Genomic DNA, 15,831 nt, shown 5'->3' on the forward strand with positions numbered 1-15,831 from the left:
TCATGATCTCGCGATTCATGAGTTCGAGCCCCGCATCAGGCTCTGTGCTGACAGCTCAGAGCCTGGAGCCCGTTTCAGATTCTGTCTCCCTCTCTGCCCCTCCCCTGCTCATGCTCTGTCTCTGTCTGTCTCAAAAATAAATTAGAAACATTAAAAAAAAAAAAAATTTTTTAAAAACTCATCTCGGAGACCTGGGGATCTCAGTTCGGAATGCAGGACGTGACGAAAAGAGTCGAACCGCAGGCCAAATGGAAGAATCGGCCTCCCTGGAGGGAGTGGGGGAACCGAGTGCCGGCCTGCGGACCCAGGATGGAGTGGTCTGCGAGATGAAAGGCCAGGTGAACCCGGGTTAGCGCTGTGCCCTGTCAGCACCTCAAGCCGCTTCCATCGTGGGGTGCAGGTCAACAACTCTGAAACCACTCTACACGGGCCCTGGGATTGAGCCATTAGATCAACAGATGGCAGGGAGCGGCGGCCAGGTTTCTCACTGTTAGCGGGGAGGTTACGGCTTAGCCACGGAAAGGACTGCGGTGATCCGTGTGGCCGGGGATCAGAGCTGGAGGCTCACGGTGAGCTCCATACAGACACAGATAGTTACATACAGAACTGATTGCAGATATGCACGTATGCATGAGTTAGTACACACACACACACACACACACACACACACACACACACACACAGGGTTTGTTGTTCTGTCATCTGAGAGCCCAGAAGCAATGACACCCCAGCAGCACTGAGCACACCCAGCACCCAGATCTTGGTTCCTAAGACCATTCTCCAGGAAGAGAAACCAGGCTCCCGGAGGACGGGCGGGGTCTAGGTCTGGGCAGGAGGCACACAGGATGAGCCCGGGGTGCCTTCTAGTGCCGGGAAGTGAGCAAGGGGCCAAAAACTAACGACCCACATGGACGGGGTCTGTCAAAAGGACACGGGAGTCAGCGGCCAGAGCTGGAGCCCAACGATGAAATCTAGCACGGGGTCATAACCCAGATTACAAATTAAATACCCATCAGTCCATCCCAATAGAACTAACAGAGTAGATGTTAGTAAGAGTAAATAAATGAAGTGGGGGGGGGGGCGGGAAGAGAAGCCTCCCGGGCAGAATTCCCCATCACGTGTGCAGAAACTCTGTCCTCAAGAAGGTAGAGCCTCACTCCCCACTCATCAGGTGTGGGCTGTGCTTAGTGGCTTCCTTCTGAAAAGGATGGTCCATAAAGGGGATGAAGAGTGACCACATAGCAGGGAACCTGACACTGACCTCAGCCAGGTGAGCAAGGTCAGCGTGTCGGGGACGAGACAGGCGGGGAGCACGTGCCCGGACGCAACGGGGACGGGAAGGGCGCTTCGCCCTGTGGTCCTCCGCCCAAACCCACAACCCTGTCTCATCATGACATAAACGTCAGACAAACCCCAATGGTGGGGGGGCGTTCTCCAAAATACCTGGCCAGTCCCCAAAAGAGCCGAGCGCTGCACAAACAAGGAAAGCCCCAGAAACCGTCACAACCGAGAGGGGCCTACGGAGACAAGATAATGAAGTTCCATGAGGGCTCCGGGGGCAGAAAAGGGACATTAAGGAACTACTAATGAGATATGAGGGCAACATGCGCCACAGTTAAGAACGGCACATCAGGACTGGTTCATTAATTATAAAATGTGCCCCGCTCAGGTACGACGGCCATCGTCGGGGAAATGGGCCGTGGGGAGCAGGTAGAACATTCTGTGCTGTCTTCCTAATAATCCTGTAGCTCTGACACTGCTCTAGCATAAGTCACGTGCTCACGGCTGTGCTGCAGGCGATGGTCTGATAGGACAATGCTGCCACTGACCTGTCCCAGGCTGGCGTCCTGAGGAACGTGCACCTCACGTCACGGGGCGTTGTGAGGCGTTCCCAGCCTGACCTCCTCTCCCCCGGCCAGCCCTGGGGGGTGTCCCGGGGCCAAGCCCCCCCTGCGGGCTCTCGTCCTGCCCCCACCCAATTCCTTCCTTGCTTAATGTCCTTCCTCTTCGCCGCAAGCACCTTGATGTGTCTCCTGTAGCCCTCGCTGAAACGCAGTGGGTGGAAGTAAGCAAATCCCTGACATCACTGGCTGTTCTGCCTGAGCTCCCATTTAAAGACAGGCCCTCTTTGTACCAGGAAGTGCGCCTGACCAGCCAGATGACCCGGACCTCCTCCGTGGTGGCACAGACCTCGTCCGCAGTCCCCGACCCTCTGCAGACCGACGTCTACGAGGTTCCAGAGCGCGTCGGCTCAAACTGCCCCTCTCCCGTTGCCCGTTGCTGTTCTTTCTGGAGGGCCTCATCCCGGGATCCACTCAGCGGCTGCAGGGAGCCAGCGGCTTACGGACCCTGGTCGCCACCCACGTCCAACGCGTTTCTTCTGATCTCAAGGCCGGCGCTCGGAGGAGGCCCGGCTCAGTGCACAGGGACCCAGGATGCCCGCGTAGCCTTCTAACTGGGCCGTGTGGGAGCTGGGTAGGGACTCCCAGGAGCCAGGCTGCGGTGACACGTGGTGGACCCGAGCACACGTCGGCACGGATGACAATCCACGCCAGCCCGACAAGCTGACGAGCTACGATCACTGGCCCGGAAACTAACTCCACAATTGGATCTCCCCACAGGCGCCTGGCGAGACCCGCTCGATCAAGGAGAAGTCTTTTACTTCTCAGTACGTTTCAAGAGTCGAAAGACGTTTCTGGCTTTATCAACACCCCGCCCTCGTGGTACCCGGGCTTCCTTCAAGTTGGGGAGCGCGGTGCGACATAAAAGCACTAAACTCATTTTCGCTCAAAGTGCTCGTTTTGTTTCCTTCTTGGGGCTCAAAATACCACATGCGTTGTCCCAGCGGTTCCAGCCAAAGCAGGAGATGAGCCCCCAGACCCTGGTGGCCAAGGCTTTAATTCTTTAGACCGCCTTTGCCGTCACTTATTAAAATTCCACTACAACGGGCACCGACGGTTGGCTGTGATCACAGGCCGCCTTGTTTTAATTGACAGGTGGTTCCATGGGGATTTAATTATCTCCTGTGCATCCTTCAATCCGAACGGCCACATCCTCAACCTCGGGGCCCCGCGGGTGGCCCAGAAGCGCCAGAGAACCGCACAGCCCGAGCACAGGGACGCGGCCCGCGTCTGAACATCGTGTTTCCTGCCCTTAGGAAGCCCGCTGCTTTCTACTCTCTGCGCAGGGTGGGGTGAAGAACTCTGCTTCTCAGCGGATCCTGTTGCTCGCCAAGCGGCTTTGCGAAAGTCGCCAAACTCAGCGTGGACACCCGCTCCAGTTGTCAGAGCCGGTGAGGGTGATGGTGTGGCGTCAGCACGTGGGACGGTGCTGCAGCCCGTGGTCCCGTCCGGGGACGGGAGGGGGCTCGCTCAGCGACCACAGACCCTCCGGTCCTGGACCCTCTGCACCAGCCGGAGGCCCGGCTGCGTCCCGCCAGGCACACGTGTGAGAAGAGAGACCCACCTCCTTTCCCCCCCAGGGGTGACAGCAGGGACCCTGCGGTCTCAGAGCAGTTAAACCTGGGCTCCGCCTCCTTGGCTCCCAGAGGACACTGGGGCTCAAAGAGGCCAGCTTCGTGGGACGTAAGAGGACTGAGGCGCAAGAGGCTTTCCACACCCTCGACACATCACGGGACGCTTAGCAGGCTGTGACGTAAGCACAGCGGTATTAAGCGCCCTGTCACCCTAGGGTGACTGCGCCAGTTTGTCTGGGACCAGGGGGAACCCCGAACATGGGACTTTCTGTGTGGACAGCAGGGCCATTTCAGGAGAATGGGGACAAGTTGGTCACACGCGCTGTTGTCTGGAGGCAGCCCACTATGGCCAACTCTGAGTCGTCCCCGTGGGTCCAAAACAAGGAGAACACCACATCTCGAGTTTCCGCGGTGCTAACACGGCAGGGCCTTTCCGGAGACCTCACGGCAGATGACGCATTGCCCTTGGACACGTGATGCGCTCTGCCGGGTGACGCTCCAGCGCTCCCGCCCCGTTGGGTACCGTCATCCCACCGAGACCGGAGAGGCCCCTTCGACTGCACCCCACACAGCCAGGCGTCCCCGGACTCTCCCCGTCCCTCGACCGGAACAGCTGCTTCTCGCCTGGCGTGCGGACACGCGTGAGGAATCCGAAGACGTGGGGACAGAGTGGCGGGGCTGGGGCGCAGCGAGGGGCCAGAGGCACTGCCTGCTCAGGGTCTCGGGGCCGCACGCGGCCTCTGCTTCAGCGCTTTGTATCTTAACTACACCCCCTTTCTGCAGGCTGTACGTACTTTTGTTTGGCCTTTAAAAATAAAACTTGCTGTGTTCGCTCTTTGTTAGTTATACCTACACACGGTAAAAAAAACCTGCACGCGGATGTTTATAGCAGCTTTTTTCACAATTGCCAAAGCCCGGAGGCAGCCAAGACGCCCCTCAGCAGGTGGCGGACACACAAGCTGTGGTCCCTCCAGACAACGGGATCGCGTTCAGCACCAAAGGGAAGTGAGCTCCCACGCCGTAATGTTACGGAGGAAACACAGACGCATCTAACCAAGTGAAAGAACCCAGCGTGAAAAGGCCACATACTATAGGGTTCTGAGTCTACAACACCCTGGAAAAAGCAAAACCACGGACACAGTAAAGACATTGGGGTCTGCCGGGCATTGGCGGGGACGGAGGGGGAATGAATGGAGCACCGAGGGCCTCTTGGGCAGGGAAACGAGTCTGTGTATCACTGTAGGGACAGACACGTCACGGCGTCTGTCAAAACCCACAGGATGTGCAAGACCAACAGCGACCCCCGGGGGTAGCCCGCGGACTCTAATTAGTAATAGCCGGCTCGTGGGGTGTGACCATCAGCCACGCCATCGCGGGAAGCTGGTGGTTATCGGACCACAGAACTCCCACTTTATCCACTAACTTTTCTGTAAACCATTAACAAATAACGTCGGCTGATTTTAAAAGCAAAAAACAGTGGGTGAAGCGAAACCAGGGAAGATTCCGCTTAACAGAAGAATATTAACTACCACCAGGAGAAATCCTGACCCAGGGGGCGCCTGGGTGGCTCAGTCGGTCAAGCGTCCGACTTCAGCTCGGGTCATGATCTCGCGGTTCGTGGGTTCGAGCCCCGCGTCGGGCTCTGTGCTGACAGCTCGGAGCCTGGATCCTGCTTCGGATTCTGTGTCTCCCTCTCTCCCTGCCCCTCCCCCGCTCACGCTCTGCCTCTGTCTCTCTCAAAAATAAATAAACATTAAAAAAAAATTAAGAAAAAAAAAAGAAAAGAAATCCTGACCCAGACAATTCACGTCTGGTTGCCACCCAGGGAGAACAATTGAAAACAAGTCTCCAGTTTCTCTGTCCAGACGAGAAAACAAATCCAAACCCACACTGCTCAATGGCACGAAGCAGCGGCCGGAGCGGAGACGGGGCACCCGAGAGGAAGACATGGGCCCCTACGGGCCGCGGCGTCCAGCTCCAGGCAGGGCGTGGGAAAGGGCACAGGCGTCTGTCTGGAGACAGCCCGGGCTCTGAGCCGTGTGGTTCTGGAAGCCGGGTGAGGGTCTGCCTTGGAAGACGCGTCACTGCCGACTGCTGCTTCCGGGCGAGGGGGTCGTGCGGGAAGAAGGGCAGCCCAGAGCAGACCCTCGACCTCCCCCTACCGCCGGCCCCGCCCCGTGGAATCATCTGGAAACTGCCACGGAAGAGGCCAGGCTGGCGGACGCCCAGGCCAAAGGCTGCCCCAAGGAAGGAACCACAGACACCACAGACACACGTCCTCTCCATGTGTGCCCTGTGTGTCCTCTCAAGTGTGCCTTCCGTGTCCCCTCATGCGTGCTCTGTGTCCCCTCCACGTGTGCTCTCTGTGTCCCATGTGCATCCTTCTGTCCCCTCTATGCATGCGCTCCGTGTCCCCTCATATGTGCCTTCTGTCCCCTCCATGTGTGTCCTTGTGTCCCCTCTATGTGTGCCCTCTGTGTCCCCTCCACGTGTCCCATCTCCTGGCGTCTCGGGCACTGAAGCTGTGGTCAGAAGTTAAATTTAGGAGACACACAAGTCAACGGTGATCACGGCACAGCAGCTTGAGCTGGGGTGGGGGGGGACACGTTCGGCTGGACGGGCACGAGGTGGGGGTCCTGTCCCAGCTCGAGGGGGTCAGAGGAGCCCCTAGAGATGACGAGAAGGCTCCGTTCTTGAGCTGACATACACATCTGCTGTGGGCTCAGTAACGGCCCAGAGCGGTGGGACACATTTAAGTGACAGTGGCCCGGACAGAGGGCCGGCCGGTCCCCAGAGGAGGGGAAGCGGGGGCCCTACTGGCTGAGTCCAGGAGGAGCGCTCTCCCGCCCAGGGTGACCAACCTGCAGGGACAAACACTCCAGCTGCCACGGAGCCTACCTGAGTCCTCCCGGCCATCCCAGCTTGGCGTGCCTCCCGGCAGGGGACACCCTCCCCCCGGGTGACTGCGCTCCGCCCCAGGGGACCTCGGGCAATGCCTGCAGACAGTCTGGTCATCACACCTGGGGGTGCCACTGGTGCCTGGGGTGGCGGCCAGTGATGCTGTGAACGCCCCACAACACAGACGCCTCCCCCCACAAACAGGCGCCCGGCCCCACCGTGGAGCGGGGTCCCACCATAAGAAGGAAGGAAGCCCCACCCTTCTGACAACACGGATGGACCCGGAGGGCCCGGTGCAACCTCAGCCAGGCAGACAGACGCCGTGTGAGCCAACGCGCCGAACCTAAAAACGCCGACTCCCTAAAGAGAGCAGATGGCGGCTGTGGGTGGTCAAAGACACCAACCTCCAGTCACAAGACGGGTGAGACGTGGGGACGTCGGTGCGGCCCGGGGACGAGAGCTAACGTGACCGTAGGGCACATGTGCAAGTCGCTGAAGGGATGTTAACCAGGCTTACGGGCTCGTAACCACACGTATCGGGTGGTTACGCGGCAGCCCGAAGCCAACACGACGTTACAGGTCAACTACGTCTCGGTAAGACCGGGGAGGGGGACGAGATTAAAGAAGAGGCAGTGTTTAAAAAAGACGTCGTCACGGGGGCCGAGGTTGGGGACCCCTGTTATTCTGACCCGAGAACGACCAGCGGCCCACACGCGGAAGGAGGTTAGGAAGACGTGCGCGTGTCAGCGCGTGTCCCACGGGGGGTGCACGACAGCTCGTACGCCTTGCCATCCGTTCCCTCCTTCATCCGTTCACTCGTTCGGCAGCTGTGGATGAGCGCCGACCGCGTGCCAGGTGCCAGGCCGGCTGCCCGGCTCAGCCCCCCTCGCCCGCGACTCACGCAGGAGTGACAAAGCCCTTTCAAGAACCAAGGGACGTGTCAGTGTTGCACACGCGTGTGCAGGGTGCCAACAGAAGCACCTCTTCGGATTCAACCCGCGCTCCAGCGAGGCGTACTGACGTCCCCCCCACCCGGGACCTGCCTCCGGTGTCCGGGTCATGGAAATTCGGATCCAAGCCGCGTTCCAGCATCTTGGTGATCTTTTCCACCGAGCGGTGCTGAATGTGGTCCGTGAACTTTTTCAGATTGGTCTAAAGAGAAAAACGAAAAGACAGAAATGTCTTAACGGGTCGCCGGGAAGGTTCCTTACAGGGTGTGCCCTGGCTTCCGCCGGGGAGAGGGAGCCGCCCCCCGCCCCTGCCCCCGCCCCTGCCCCCCGCCGGGCTCTGTGGACCCACCAGGCAGCAGCTGGGCGTCTGGAAGCCCAGCACGCAGCAGGTGCAACCAGGCCACCCTGGATGCGGGTTTCAGAAATCTCTCGCCTTTCAGCCTTTCACTGTGGCCAAGAGCCACAGGACTTTCCTTTGCTTTTGAAAGGACAAACCAGCCGGACCCCTTTGAAAACCTAGTTTCCCGGGTCCACCCAGGCCGTCAGACTCCACCTCCGGGACGTGAGGCCCAAGGACTGCTGTTCGTGTTCTCTAGTCTCGAAAGCAGCAGCTGCGATGGAGAGAGGACAGGGCAGCCTCCTGCTGGGCTAATCCACTTTTGGGTGGACCCCGTGACTACGTGGATGGAAACAGGGACGCCTGGGCACAAAGCGATTCAAGGTGAGGAGAGACATTCACTTTTCGGGAGGTCAGAATGATCCGTGGGTCAGCCCTGGCGGGGAGGGATGTCTCCCCAGCTTTGCCCGGCCCCGTCTGCAACAGGGAGCAGACGGCCCCCGGGCTACCTGACGATGACCACGGTATCCCGTCTGCCTCCACCTGAAGACGCCAACCCTTGCCGCTGGCCCGATTCTGCAGCCCCCTGCCCAGGGCTCCCCACACACACCACAGGGGCAGCAGCGAGGGCTCCGGGACCTCCGGCCCGCCGACACAGGCTGGTTCTCCGCCCGAATGTTTTCTGTACATTCCAGGGCCAGAATTAACAGATGCCCAGCGACACAAGAGACACTGGGTGTCGCTTAACGCTTTCACTGCTATTTACTAACCAACGTTCTTATTAATCCGAAGGCACGTTCTTATCTACACTTCAGAAGGTAATCAGAACAGCCAGAAGCTTCCTCCAGACCTTGGGGTCTAAACACGGCCACCCCGGCAGATTCCAAGGCTGGGCAAGGAATGTGCACGCGGGCCAGGAACATGAGTTGGGCCACAAAGTTGTCAGCACTCAGAGGACGGTGGGGACATGCCAGAGGGCAGAGAGCCGGCCACATCTGGGCAACTTGAGCACAGAAAGAAATAACGGCATACCGTAACCGCTGAGCACGGTAAAATCCACGCGTCTACCGAGGCACAAATCGGGGACAGAACAAAAGCCGGGGGAAGCCGCTGGCTGAGAACGCCCTCCGCGAGCTCACCTGGACGGCACCGGGACAGGCGAGGGGCAGGGTCCAGGCGGCCGCCTGATGCTGGCCCTCCCTGGGCTCACGTCCTCGGGCATCCTCAGAAATCGCACATCCTTTCCAGCACTAAGGCAGATGCGGCCACGCGCTCCAGCCCCAGCAGCCCCTGGACACGCACGGCGTCCCCAACCAAGGGCAGGAGCCCCGCCAGCAAGCCAGCCTTCATGGACCGCAGCCCACAGCTCTCTGTGTCAACCCTGCCGGCCACGTGCAGGCCTCACCTCCAGGCGGTTTATGCGAACAGCTCTTTCGCTGACTCTGTGCTCAGTGCTGTCCTCCCTGCCGCCAGCGGTGGCTCAGAGAGAATGGCTACCCCTCCTCCCAGAAACACTCGGGGGGACGTGCCTACAGCAGCGTCCCCTCCGATGCCAGTCGATGCACAAGTTTGCCACCAGCATGCTTTCGTCACACAGGAGGAGAGGAGAGCCACGTCCAGGGGCTCTGGCGGGCGGACGCCCTTGCGGGCACCAGGAAGGCGCGTTCGTTTGTGTGGTTTGGTCAGGCCCACGGGGGCCACGCCAGCGGAGGACACGCAGGTGCATGCACCTTGCCCCCGAGGGCACAAGTCCGGACCCACCCTGCGGCGGGGTCCCGCCTCCGAGGAAACCTCGTGGCCCCCTGATCCGTGGAGACGGCGCTGCCACGTAAGAGACACGAGGCCGGGTGTGGAAACGGCAGCCGTCCCCGCCTACCTTTGTGTGCAGCTTGGCCAACTGTTTCTCGTCCAGGTTGGATTGCTTATACACTCGCTTCTTGTATCGAAACTGGCACAGAAACAGAGACAGGAGGAAAGAAAACACGTGAGTACGTCACATGGGGTCCAAAGGCCGCCTCGCGGAAGGCAGGGGCCCCACCGCTAACTCTCCCGGGGAAACTAAGCACAGTCATCCCACAGACCCCTGGCATCGCAAGAATGACACCTGCAAGGATCCACAGCCACGGGGCTGAAAAGCCACGGAAAGGAGAGCCACCCAAAGGGACGGAGGAGGCGTGTCCTCCCACAGAGAAGCCACGCAGGCGCTCCTCTGCATTAGTGGTGATCGTGGTCCTCGTGGCCGTGCGTGTTGCCCCGTGGACAAATCAGGATGTTTCTTTGACGTCCTCCCCAGCAAACATGCGTGAGAAGCCCGGCCCGGCGAAGCCAGCGTCCCCCGTGCCTCAGGCCTGGCCCGGGCTCTCCCTGCAAACGTGCACCCCCCCGCCCCCAAACTGGAAACCACACGTTTTCCTCCAACGTCGGAAGTGCCCAAGAACAACATGCGGGTGCCAGTCGGCCTTGAACCCCAGCACCTCCACCTAGGCCGCGCCCGGAGGCCCCTCGGAGATAAAACGTGCCAGAAGTGCTACTGAAGGTTGGGGAGGGCACCAGCGGTTTGCGGGAAGATTCCCGGTCAGGACACCTGTTCGGTTCCAGCCCCACCGACGTCCCGCAGCCCGGGGTGGACGCTTTCCCATCTCAGACTCCGGTTCCCGATCTGTCGGTGGGGACACCCGAGGACGGCGCGTGGGCGTCCTGGCCTGGACCGGCTCTGTCCAGATGCGCCCCACACCTCCCTGGGTTCTCGAGCCAGCCCGGGGGTTTACACAAGCACGGGTGGGGGTGGGGGAGGAAGGACGGTGTGGGGCAGCGGGGGCGGGCGGGCAGCGGGGGCAGGGGGGCCCATCCAGGCACCGACTGCACATACAGGGTCAGAACTGACAAAATTCCTGTCACACAGACTGAAACCGGGTTTTCTGTCAAGTGCCAAAACAAGCCCGTGGTGAAGCCAGGAAGTTTGGTGGAAAGTTCCGGGACCACGGGCGCTGGCCGCGGCCCGCAGGCGTCCGTCTCCCCTGGCTGGACCGGCACCAGGGGCCCCAGACCTGGTTTAGGACTTCTTCCCCCGGTTCTAGCCTCGAGCAGGACCGCGTGCTCGTGCGCCCCGCGCCCTGGGCTGCGTGAGCCCCTCGAACACCTGGTCTGTACCCGTCAGACCTCCGAGGTTTCGGGAGCCACGAGGGGTGACGTCGGGAGAGGTGGGGGCTCACTGACTGACGCCTCTAAGGGAATCCGAGTCACCGGGACTCCTTCGGGGTGTAAAAAGACGCTGGGGCCGCGAACGTCCCCTGGCGGGAGGGGAAGTGCTCAGAGGAGGAGGACTGCTTCCCGAGGCGCCCTCGTGTCTAGCCTGTGGCGATGGGGACCCAGCTCCCAACACAAACCCTTTCCCTGCTCTTTTCTCAGTGCTTCACACGCAGGAACCACATTCTACCAAAATTCTCAGGGGCAAAGAGCTCACGGCCACGGCCGCCCCTACCGGTGGGAGGCCAGGCCCGTCTCCCTCCGCCCAGCGGATCACCTGGTGGGACAGAGGCCCGAGGAGACGAGTAAACGGAAGTACAATCCCTCCCCCGTTTGTAGGAGATCGCCAGCAGCCCGCGGACACCCTCCCTTGAGCCTCACGGCCCCCCAGGAAGGCGGGAGTAACGTCCCTCGATTTCAGAGCCGGGAACCCGAGGCCCAGAGAGGCTGTGTGGCAGGTCCAGGCCACACAGCTACCAGGAAGGAACCGAGCCCCGTGGGGGGTGACGCACACGCGGGAACAGAGGCGCCCCCCCCCCCCACAAACCACCCCCTCAGCCCCTTGACACAAGTCCCTGGACAGGACGTGGGAGGGAAGGCGAGTGTGTCCCTTCTGGAGTCCACGGCACTGCCCTGCCCAGCTTACAGGGTGTCCCCACACCCTCTCCTTTGGTTCTCGGTGGGTGGGGGACCGGCCGGAGTCACCCTCTGATCAAGAGTGGGTTCTGGACGTCCCGGTCTTCTCGCCAGGTTTTACTCCCAATGTGGAAACGATCAGTCCCCAAAATGAATCGCCCGTTTCCTGTTCCCGGTCTGTCACCTGCCACTCAAGCGTGAGCTCCAGCACACCCGACCTTGACAGTCCTGTGCACGGCGAGCATGCCTAGGAAGTGTCTGGTGCTTAACAGACCCCCGACGCGGGATTTTTTTTTTTTTTTTTTTGGCAATGGATACCCATTTTATGGAGAAGCAAACTGAGGTTGGAACAGGAACCCCAGGATGCCAAGTGGCACCCCATCTTCCCCTCCACGGAACCCTTCCCTCTGGTCTGACACATGTTCCATCCAAATGGGGGTCCCGAGAACCTCGGCCTCAAAGTCTCTATCAAGCCCAGGAACATGCAGATTCGGTCCGGCCTCGGCCCATGACCTCTCTGACTCCAGAATGATCTCGTCGCTGAGAATATGGCAAAGCCCACTCAGCTCGCTCACGGGCCGGTGACGATTCCCCACGTGCAGCCCCCCGCTGTTTGAGGAGGCCGAAATGAGCCTCATCACTCGATAACAGCAACGGGAGAAATGACCACCTGCCAGCGACTTACAGAACTGCCTTAATACATCACGTGGAAATACCACGTGTAAAGCCGGGGGTCCGAGCGGCAGGGGCCCGTGTCACACTGCGTGTGGCCCAGGTTGCGCACTGACCCTTCACGAGGCAGCCCGGACTGACAGCAGCTCCGAGCCCACTGGTCATTCCTGGGCAAGAAGCAGGAAGGAAATCCTGCCTCTGATCACAGCCGGATGGCCACTGGCCAGCCCGCATCCAGGGACGGAAGACTGACTCGGGGAGGTGGAAGCGGGCCCCACTCCGCACCCCAGGACCCACAGGCCCCCGCGACATGACCCTGAGTCGCACCCGAGGTTGGCTCACCCCAAGATTTCTCAAAACAAACGGACAAAAACTGGCGCGGCCGTCTGAGCTTCGCCAAATCAGGTGCAACCCCAACCTCGCAACGAACTTCGAACTTGGGGGTCACTGCCCTGTTGAAGTCAGATCTGGAGTCCCGCGAAGGTCCTCCCCCCCCCACCCCGCATCCAGGCCGCGAGGCAGACGCCGGTACCTCCAGGGAGGGGATGCCCTTGCCCGCGGGCTGCGGGTACTCGCGCAGCAGCCGCTCCTCGTCCAGGAACTTCCCGTCGCGCCCGTTGCTGGCGGGCTGGAACAGCCCGTAGTTGAGGACGTCCTTCAGGCTCTGGTTCAAGGAACACAGAATCCGCTGCTTCGCGACCCACACGGTCGCGTCCGGGTCAAACCGAAGGCACTTCTGCAAAGAAGGACAAAGACACCTGATCAGTGGCACATCCCACCCGGCACGTGGCCAGAGATGTCAGAGGTGCTTCCACAGAAGTTCTCTGAGCAGCAGACCCCCGCCCCCATGCTTCAGGACGAGAGATCAGACCCTCTTGTCGCCCGGATGGAGACACGGTGTCAACACCGAAGGAGAAAAGCAAGGACTGAGCCACTGGCTTCTGCGGCCTTGACACCAGCCGTGGTTTTCTGGTCAACGACGCCAACTGCCTCGGGTGGCTCCCCCCCTGCATGGGGCTTCTCAAACCCCCAGCGCTTGTGGACACCGTGTCGACCCCCCGGCCACCCAGCAGAGCGTCTGAGGCACCACGTCCGGGCCCCAAACCTGCACTGGTCACGAGCGTGAAGGTGACAGGGAACACGCTTTGAGAGCCGCAGCTCAAGCAGAGCATAGCACGATTTCCCTCGTACGTCGGCCGCACGTCATCTCCGACACGGATGGAGGCCTCGGCTCGTAACCTCTCTGGTGGGAAAGTCCACGGCAAGCGGCCGTGCCACTCCACCGGACTGTGGACAGACCAGCCCCGCCACTCCCAAACCAGAAAGGAAGGCCGTGATGAAACACAGTTGGACTTAAAAAAAATCCCATCCGGGGGCGCCTGGGTGGCGCAGTCGGTTAAGCGTCCGACTTCAGCCAGGTCACGATCTCGTGGTCCGTGAGTTCGAGCCCCGCGGCGCCTGGGTGGCGCAGTCGGTTAAGCGTCCGACTTCAGCCAGGTCACGATCTCGCGGTCCATGAGTTCGAGCCCCGCGTCGGGCTCTGGGCTGATGGCTCGGAGCCTGGAGCCTGCTTCCGATTCTGTGTCTCCCTCTCTCTCTGCCCCTCCCCCGTTCATGCTCTGTCTCTCTCTGTCCCAAAAATAAATAAACGTTGAAAAAAAAAAAAAAATTAAAAAGAAAAAAAAAAATCCCATCGGGTGCCAGGAGTGGCAATTTTTTAAAACTTCAAGAGTGTAGACGGGGCCTGCAAAATCAGTCACACCTTGCAAAAGTATAACCGTGCCACTAAGTACCCAAAGGTTATGCTCCCGGGCCCCCTTCTGGAAGATTCACCAACGAACCAGGATAAGCAAACGCAGCATCACATCTGCTTCTAACCTCGTCTCGTTTTTTTAAAGACTTTGTCTTTCCACTTTTTTAATGTTTTTTTTTTTTTTTTTGAGAGAGAGTGGAGGGGCAGAGGGAGGGAGGGAGGGAGGGAGGGAGAGAGAGAGAGAGAATCCCAAGCAGGCTCCGCACTGTCCGCGCAGAGCCCAAGGTGGGGCCCGATCCCACAAACCACGAGATCGTGACCTGAGCTGATATTAAGAGTTGGATGCTTCACCAACTGAGCCACCCAGGCACCCCGTGACTTGTCTTTTTGTTGAATTAAAATGATGTTCTATTGAACAGCCATCAGCCGGGGCTCGAGATGGCCTTGTCACTGTAAAAAAAAAAAAACCTTCAAAAAGGACAGGAGGCTGGGACGGGTTCTCTACTGGGGGTTGGGCGTGCCCAAGGACACGGAGGCCCTCCCCGCATCGTCCCGTGCCTCGGCCTCCGGGAAGCACCTCCCCGCCAGGTAAGAAGAACCTGCCCCACTCAACAATGAGGAACCTTCAGCAGGCAGCCCAGGGTCCCGCTGCCAGGAAACCTGACCCTTACACATGATTCACCCGTCCATCCCTCCCCACTGTCAATGGCTGAATTCGAGGGTGACCTCGGAGCTCCCTTGGGGCTACCAGGCTGGGTGAGGGCGGGCTGTTCACTTCGGTGACGCTTCATGACTGCAGCCGCAGCCCCGGCCGGCCTTGGCTGGGTGATAGGAGTATCTGGAGACACAACAAACTAGATCTGCCCGACGTGACCGAGCAGGGCCGCAGATAACAAACACGCCAAGTCCTGTTTCGGGAGTCGCCATTGGCCTCTGGTTCCAACCACACAGACACCCAAGTTCCCTTGGATGCCAGCACCCCAGGCTGACCTGGGGCCCCTGTACTGTGGCCAGCAGGTGAGTACCCAGTGGAATACAGGCTGGCACCTGCTCCCAGGGGTCCCGTGGGCCTTTGCAGGTGATCACAGAGCGCCCACTGCCACTCTGGTTGGAGCCGGGGCCGCAGAGTCTATGCCCTGGGCGGGCCAGTTCTGCACAACAAAGAACCGTCCTGCTCTAAGAAACACCAAGAATGGGGCGCCTGGGTGGCGCAGTCGGTTAAGCGTCCGACTTCAGCCAGGTCACGATCTCGCGGTCCGTGAGTTCGAGCCCCGTGTCGGGCTCTGGGCTGATGGCTCAGAGCCTGGAGCCTGCTTCCGATTCTGTGTCTCCCTCTCTCTCTGCCCCTCCCCCGTTCATGCTCTGTCTCTCTCTGTCCCAAAAATAAATAAACGTTGGAAAAAAAAAAAAAAAAAGAAACACCAAGAAGACCCAATTCAGAACCTTCCAGAAGGAGCAGGAGCTTGGCGGTCAGGAAGGCCTGGGTTTACAGCCCAACTAGTCACACTACCTTTGTGATCCTGGGCGAACCCACCGGCCCAGAAGTCCCTGTTCCCAGGGTGAAAATCGGAACCCACCTAACTGGAGGGGCTTGTAAGGGTCAGACAGAATGTAAAAACACAGGCCGTTAGGGGTTGAACGTGTCCCGCAAAGCATGCTGACGTCCTGACCCCCTTTATCTGTGCGTGCGATTTATTTGGAAATAGGGTCTTGGCAGATATAATCGAGTTAAGATGAGGTCGTAACAGAGTAGGGCGGGCCGCAATCCACTGTGTCCCTCTGAACAGGGAAATTTAGGCACAAACGTGCACGCGCCACGCAAAGACGGGAGGCAGGGACGGAAGCGGTGCATTCCAAGCCAAGG

General features: G+C 59.9%; 1 protein-coding gene across 16 annotated transcripts in view; it reads right to left on the reverse strand.

Annotated features, from left to right (window-relative positions):
- The window catches only part of SHANK2 (SH3 and multiple ankyrin repeat domains 2), a 490,708-nt gene that overhangs the window by 386,739 nt on the left and 88,138 nt on the right, over positions 1 to 15,831 (reverse strand). For all 16 annotated transcript variants that reach the window (XM_045486261.1, XM_045486258.1, XM_045486265.1 and 13 more), the window contains exons 4-6: positions 12,747 to 12,950; positions 9,537 to 9,608; positions 7,417 to 7,525 (exon numbers count right to left, since the gene is read on the reverse strand). In XM_045486261.1, coding sequence (XP_045342217.1) covers positions 7,417 to 7,525; positions 9,537 to 9,608; positions 12,747 to 12,950 — 385 coding nt within the window. The remainder of the gene's footprint in view (positions 1 to 7,416; positions 7,526 to 9,536; positions 9,609 to 12,746; positions 12,951 to 15,831) is intronic.

The sequence above is a fragment of the Leopardus geoffroyi genome, chromosome D1, assembly GCF_018350155.1.
Source record: "Leopardus geoffroyi isolate Oge1 chromosome D1, O.geoffroyi_Oge1_pat1.0, whole genome shotgun sequence".
NCBI lineage: Eukaryota > Metazoa > Chordata > Mammalia > Carnivora > Felidae > Leopardus > Leopardus geoffroyi.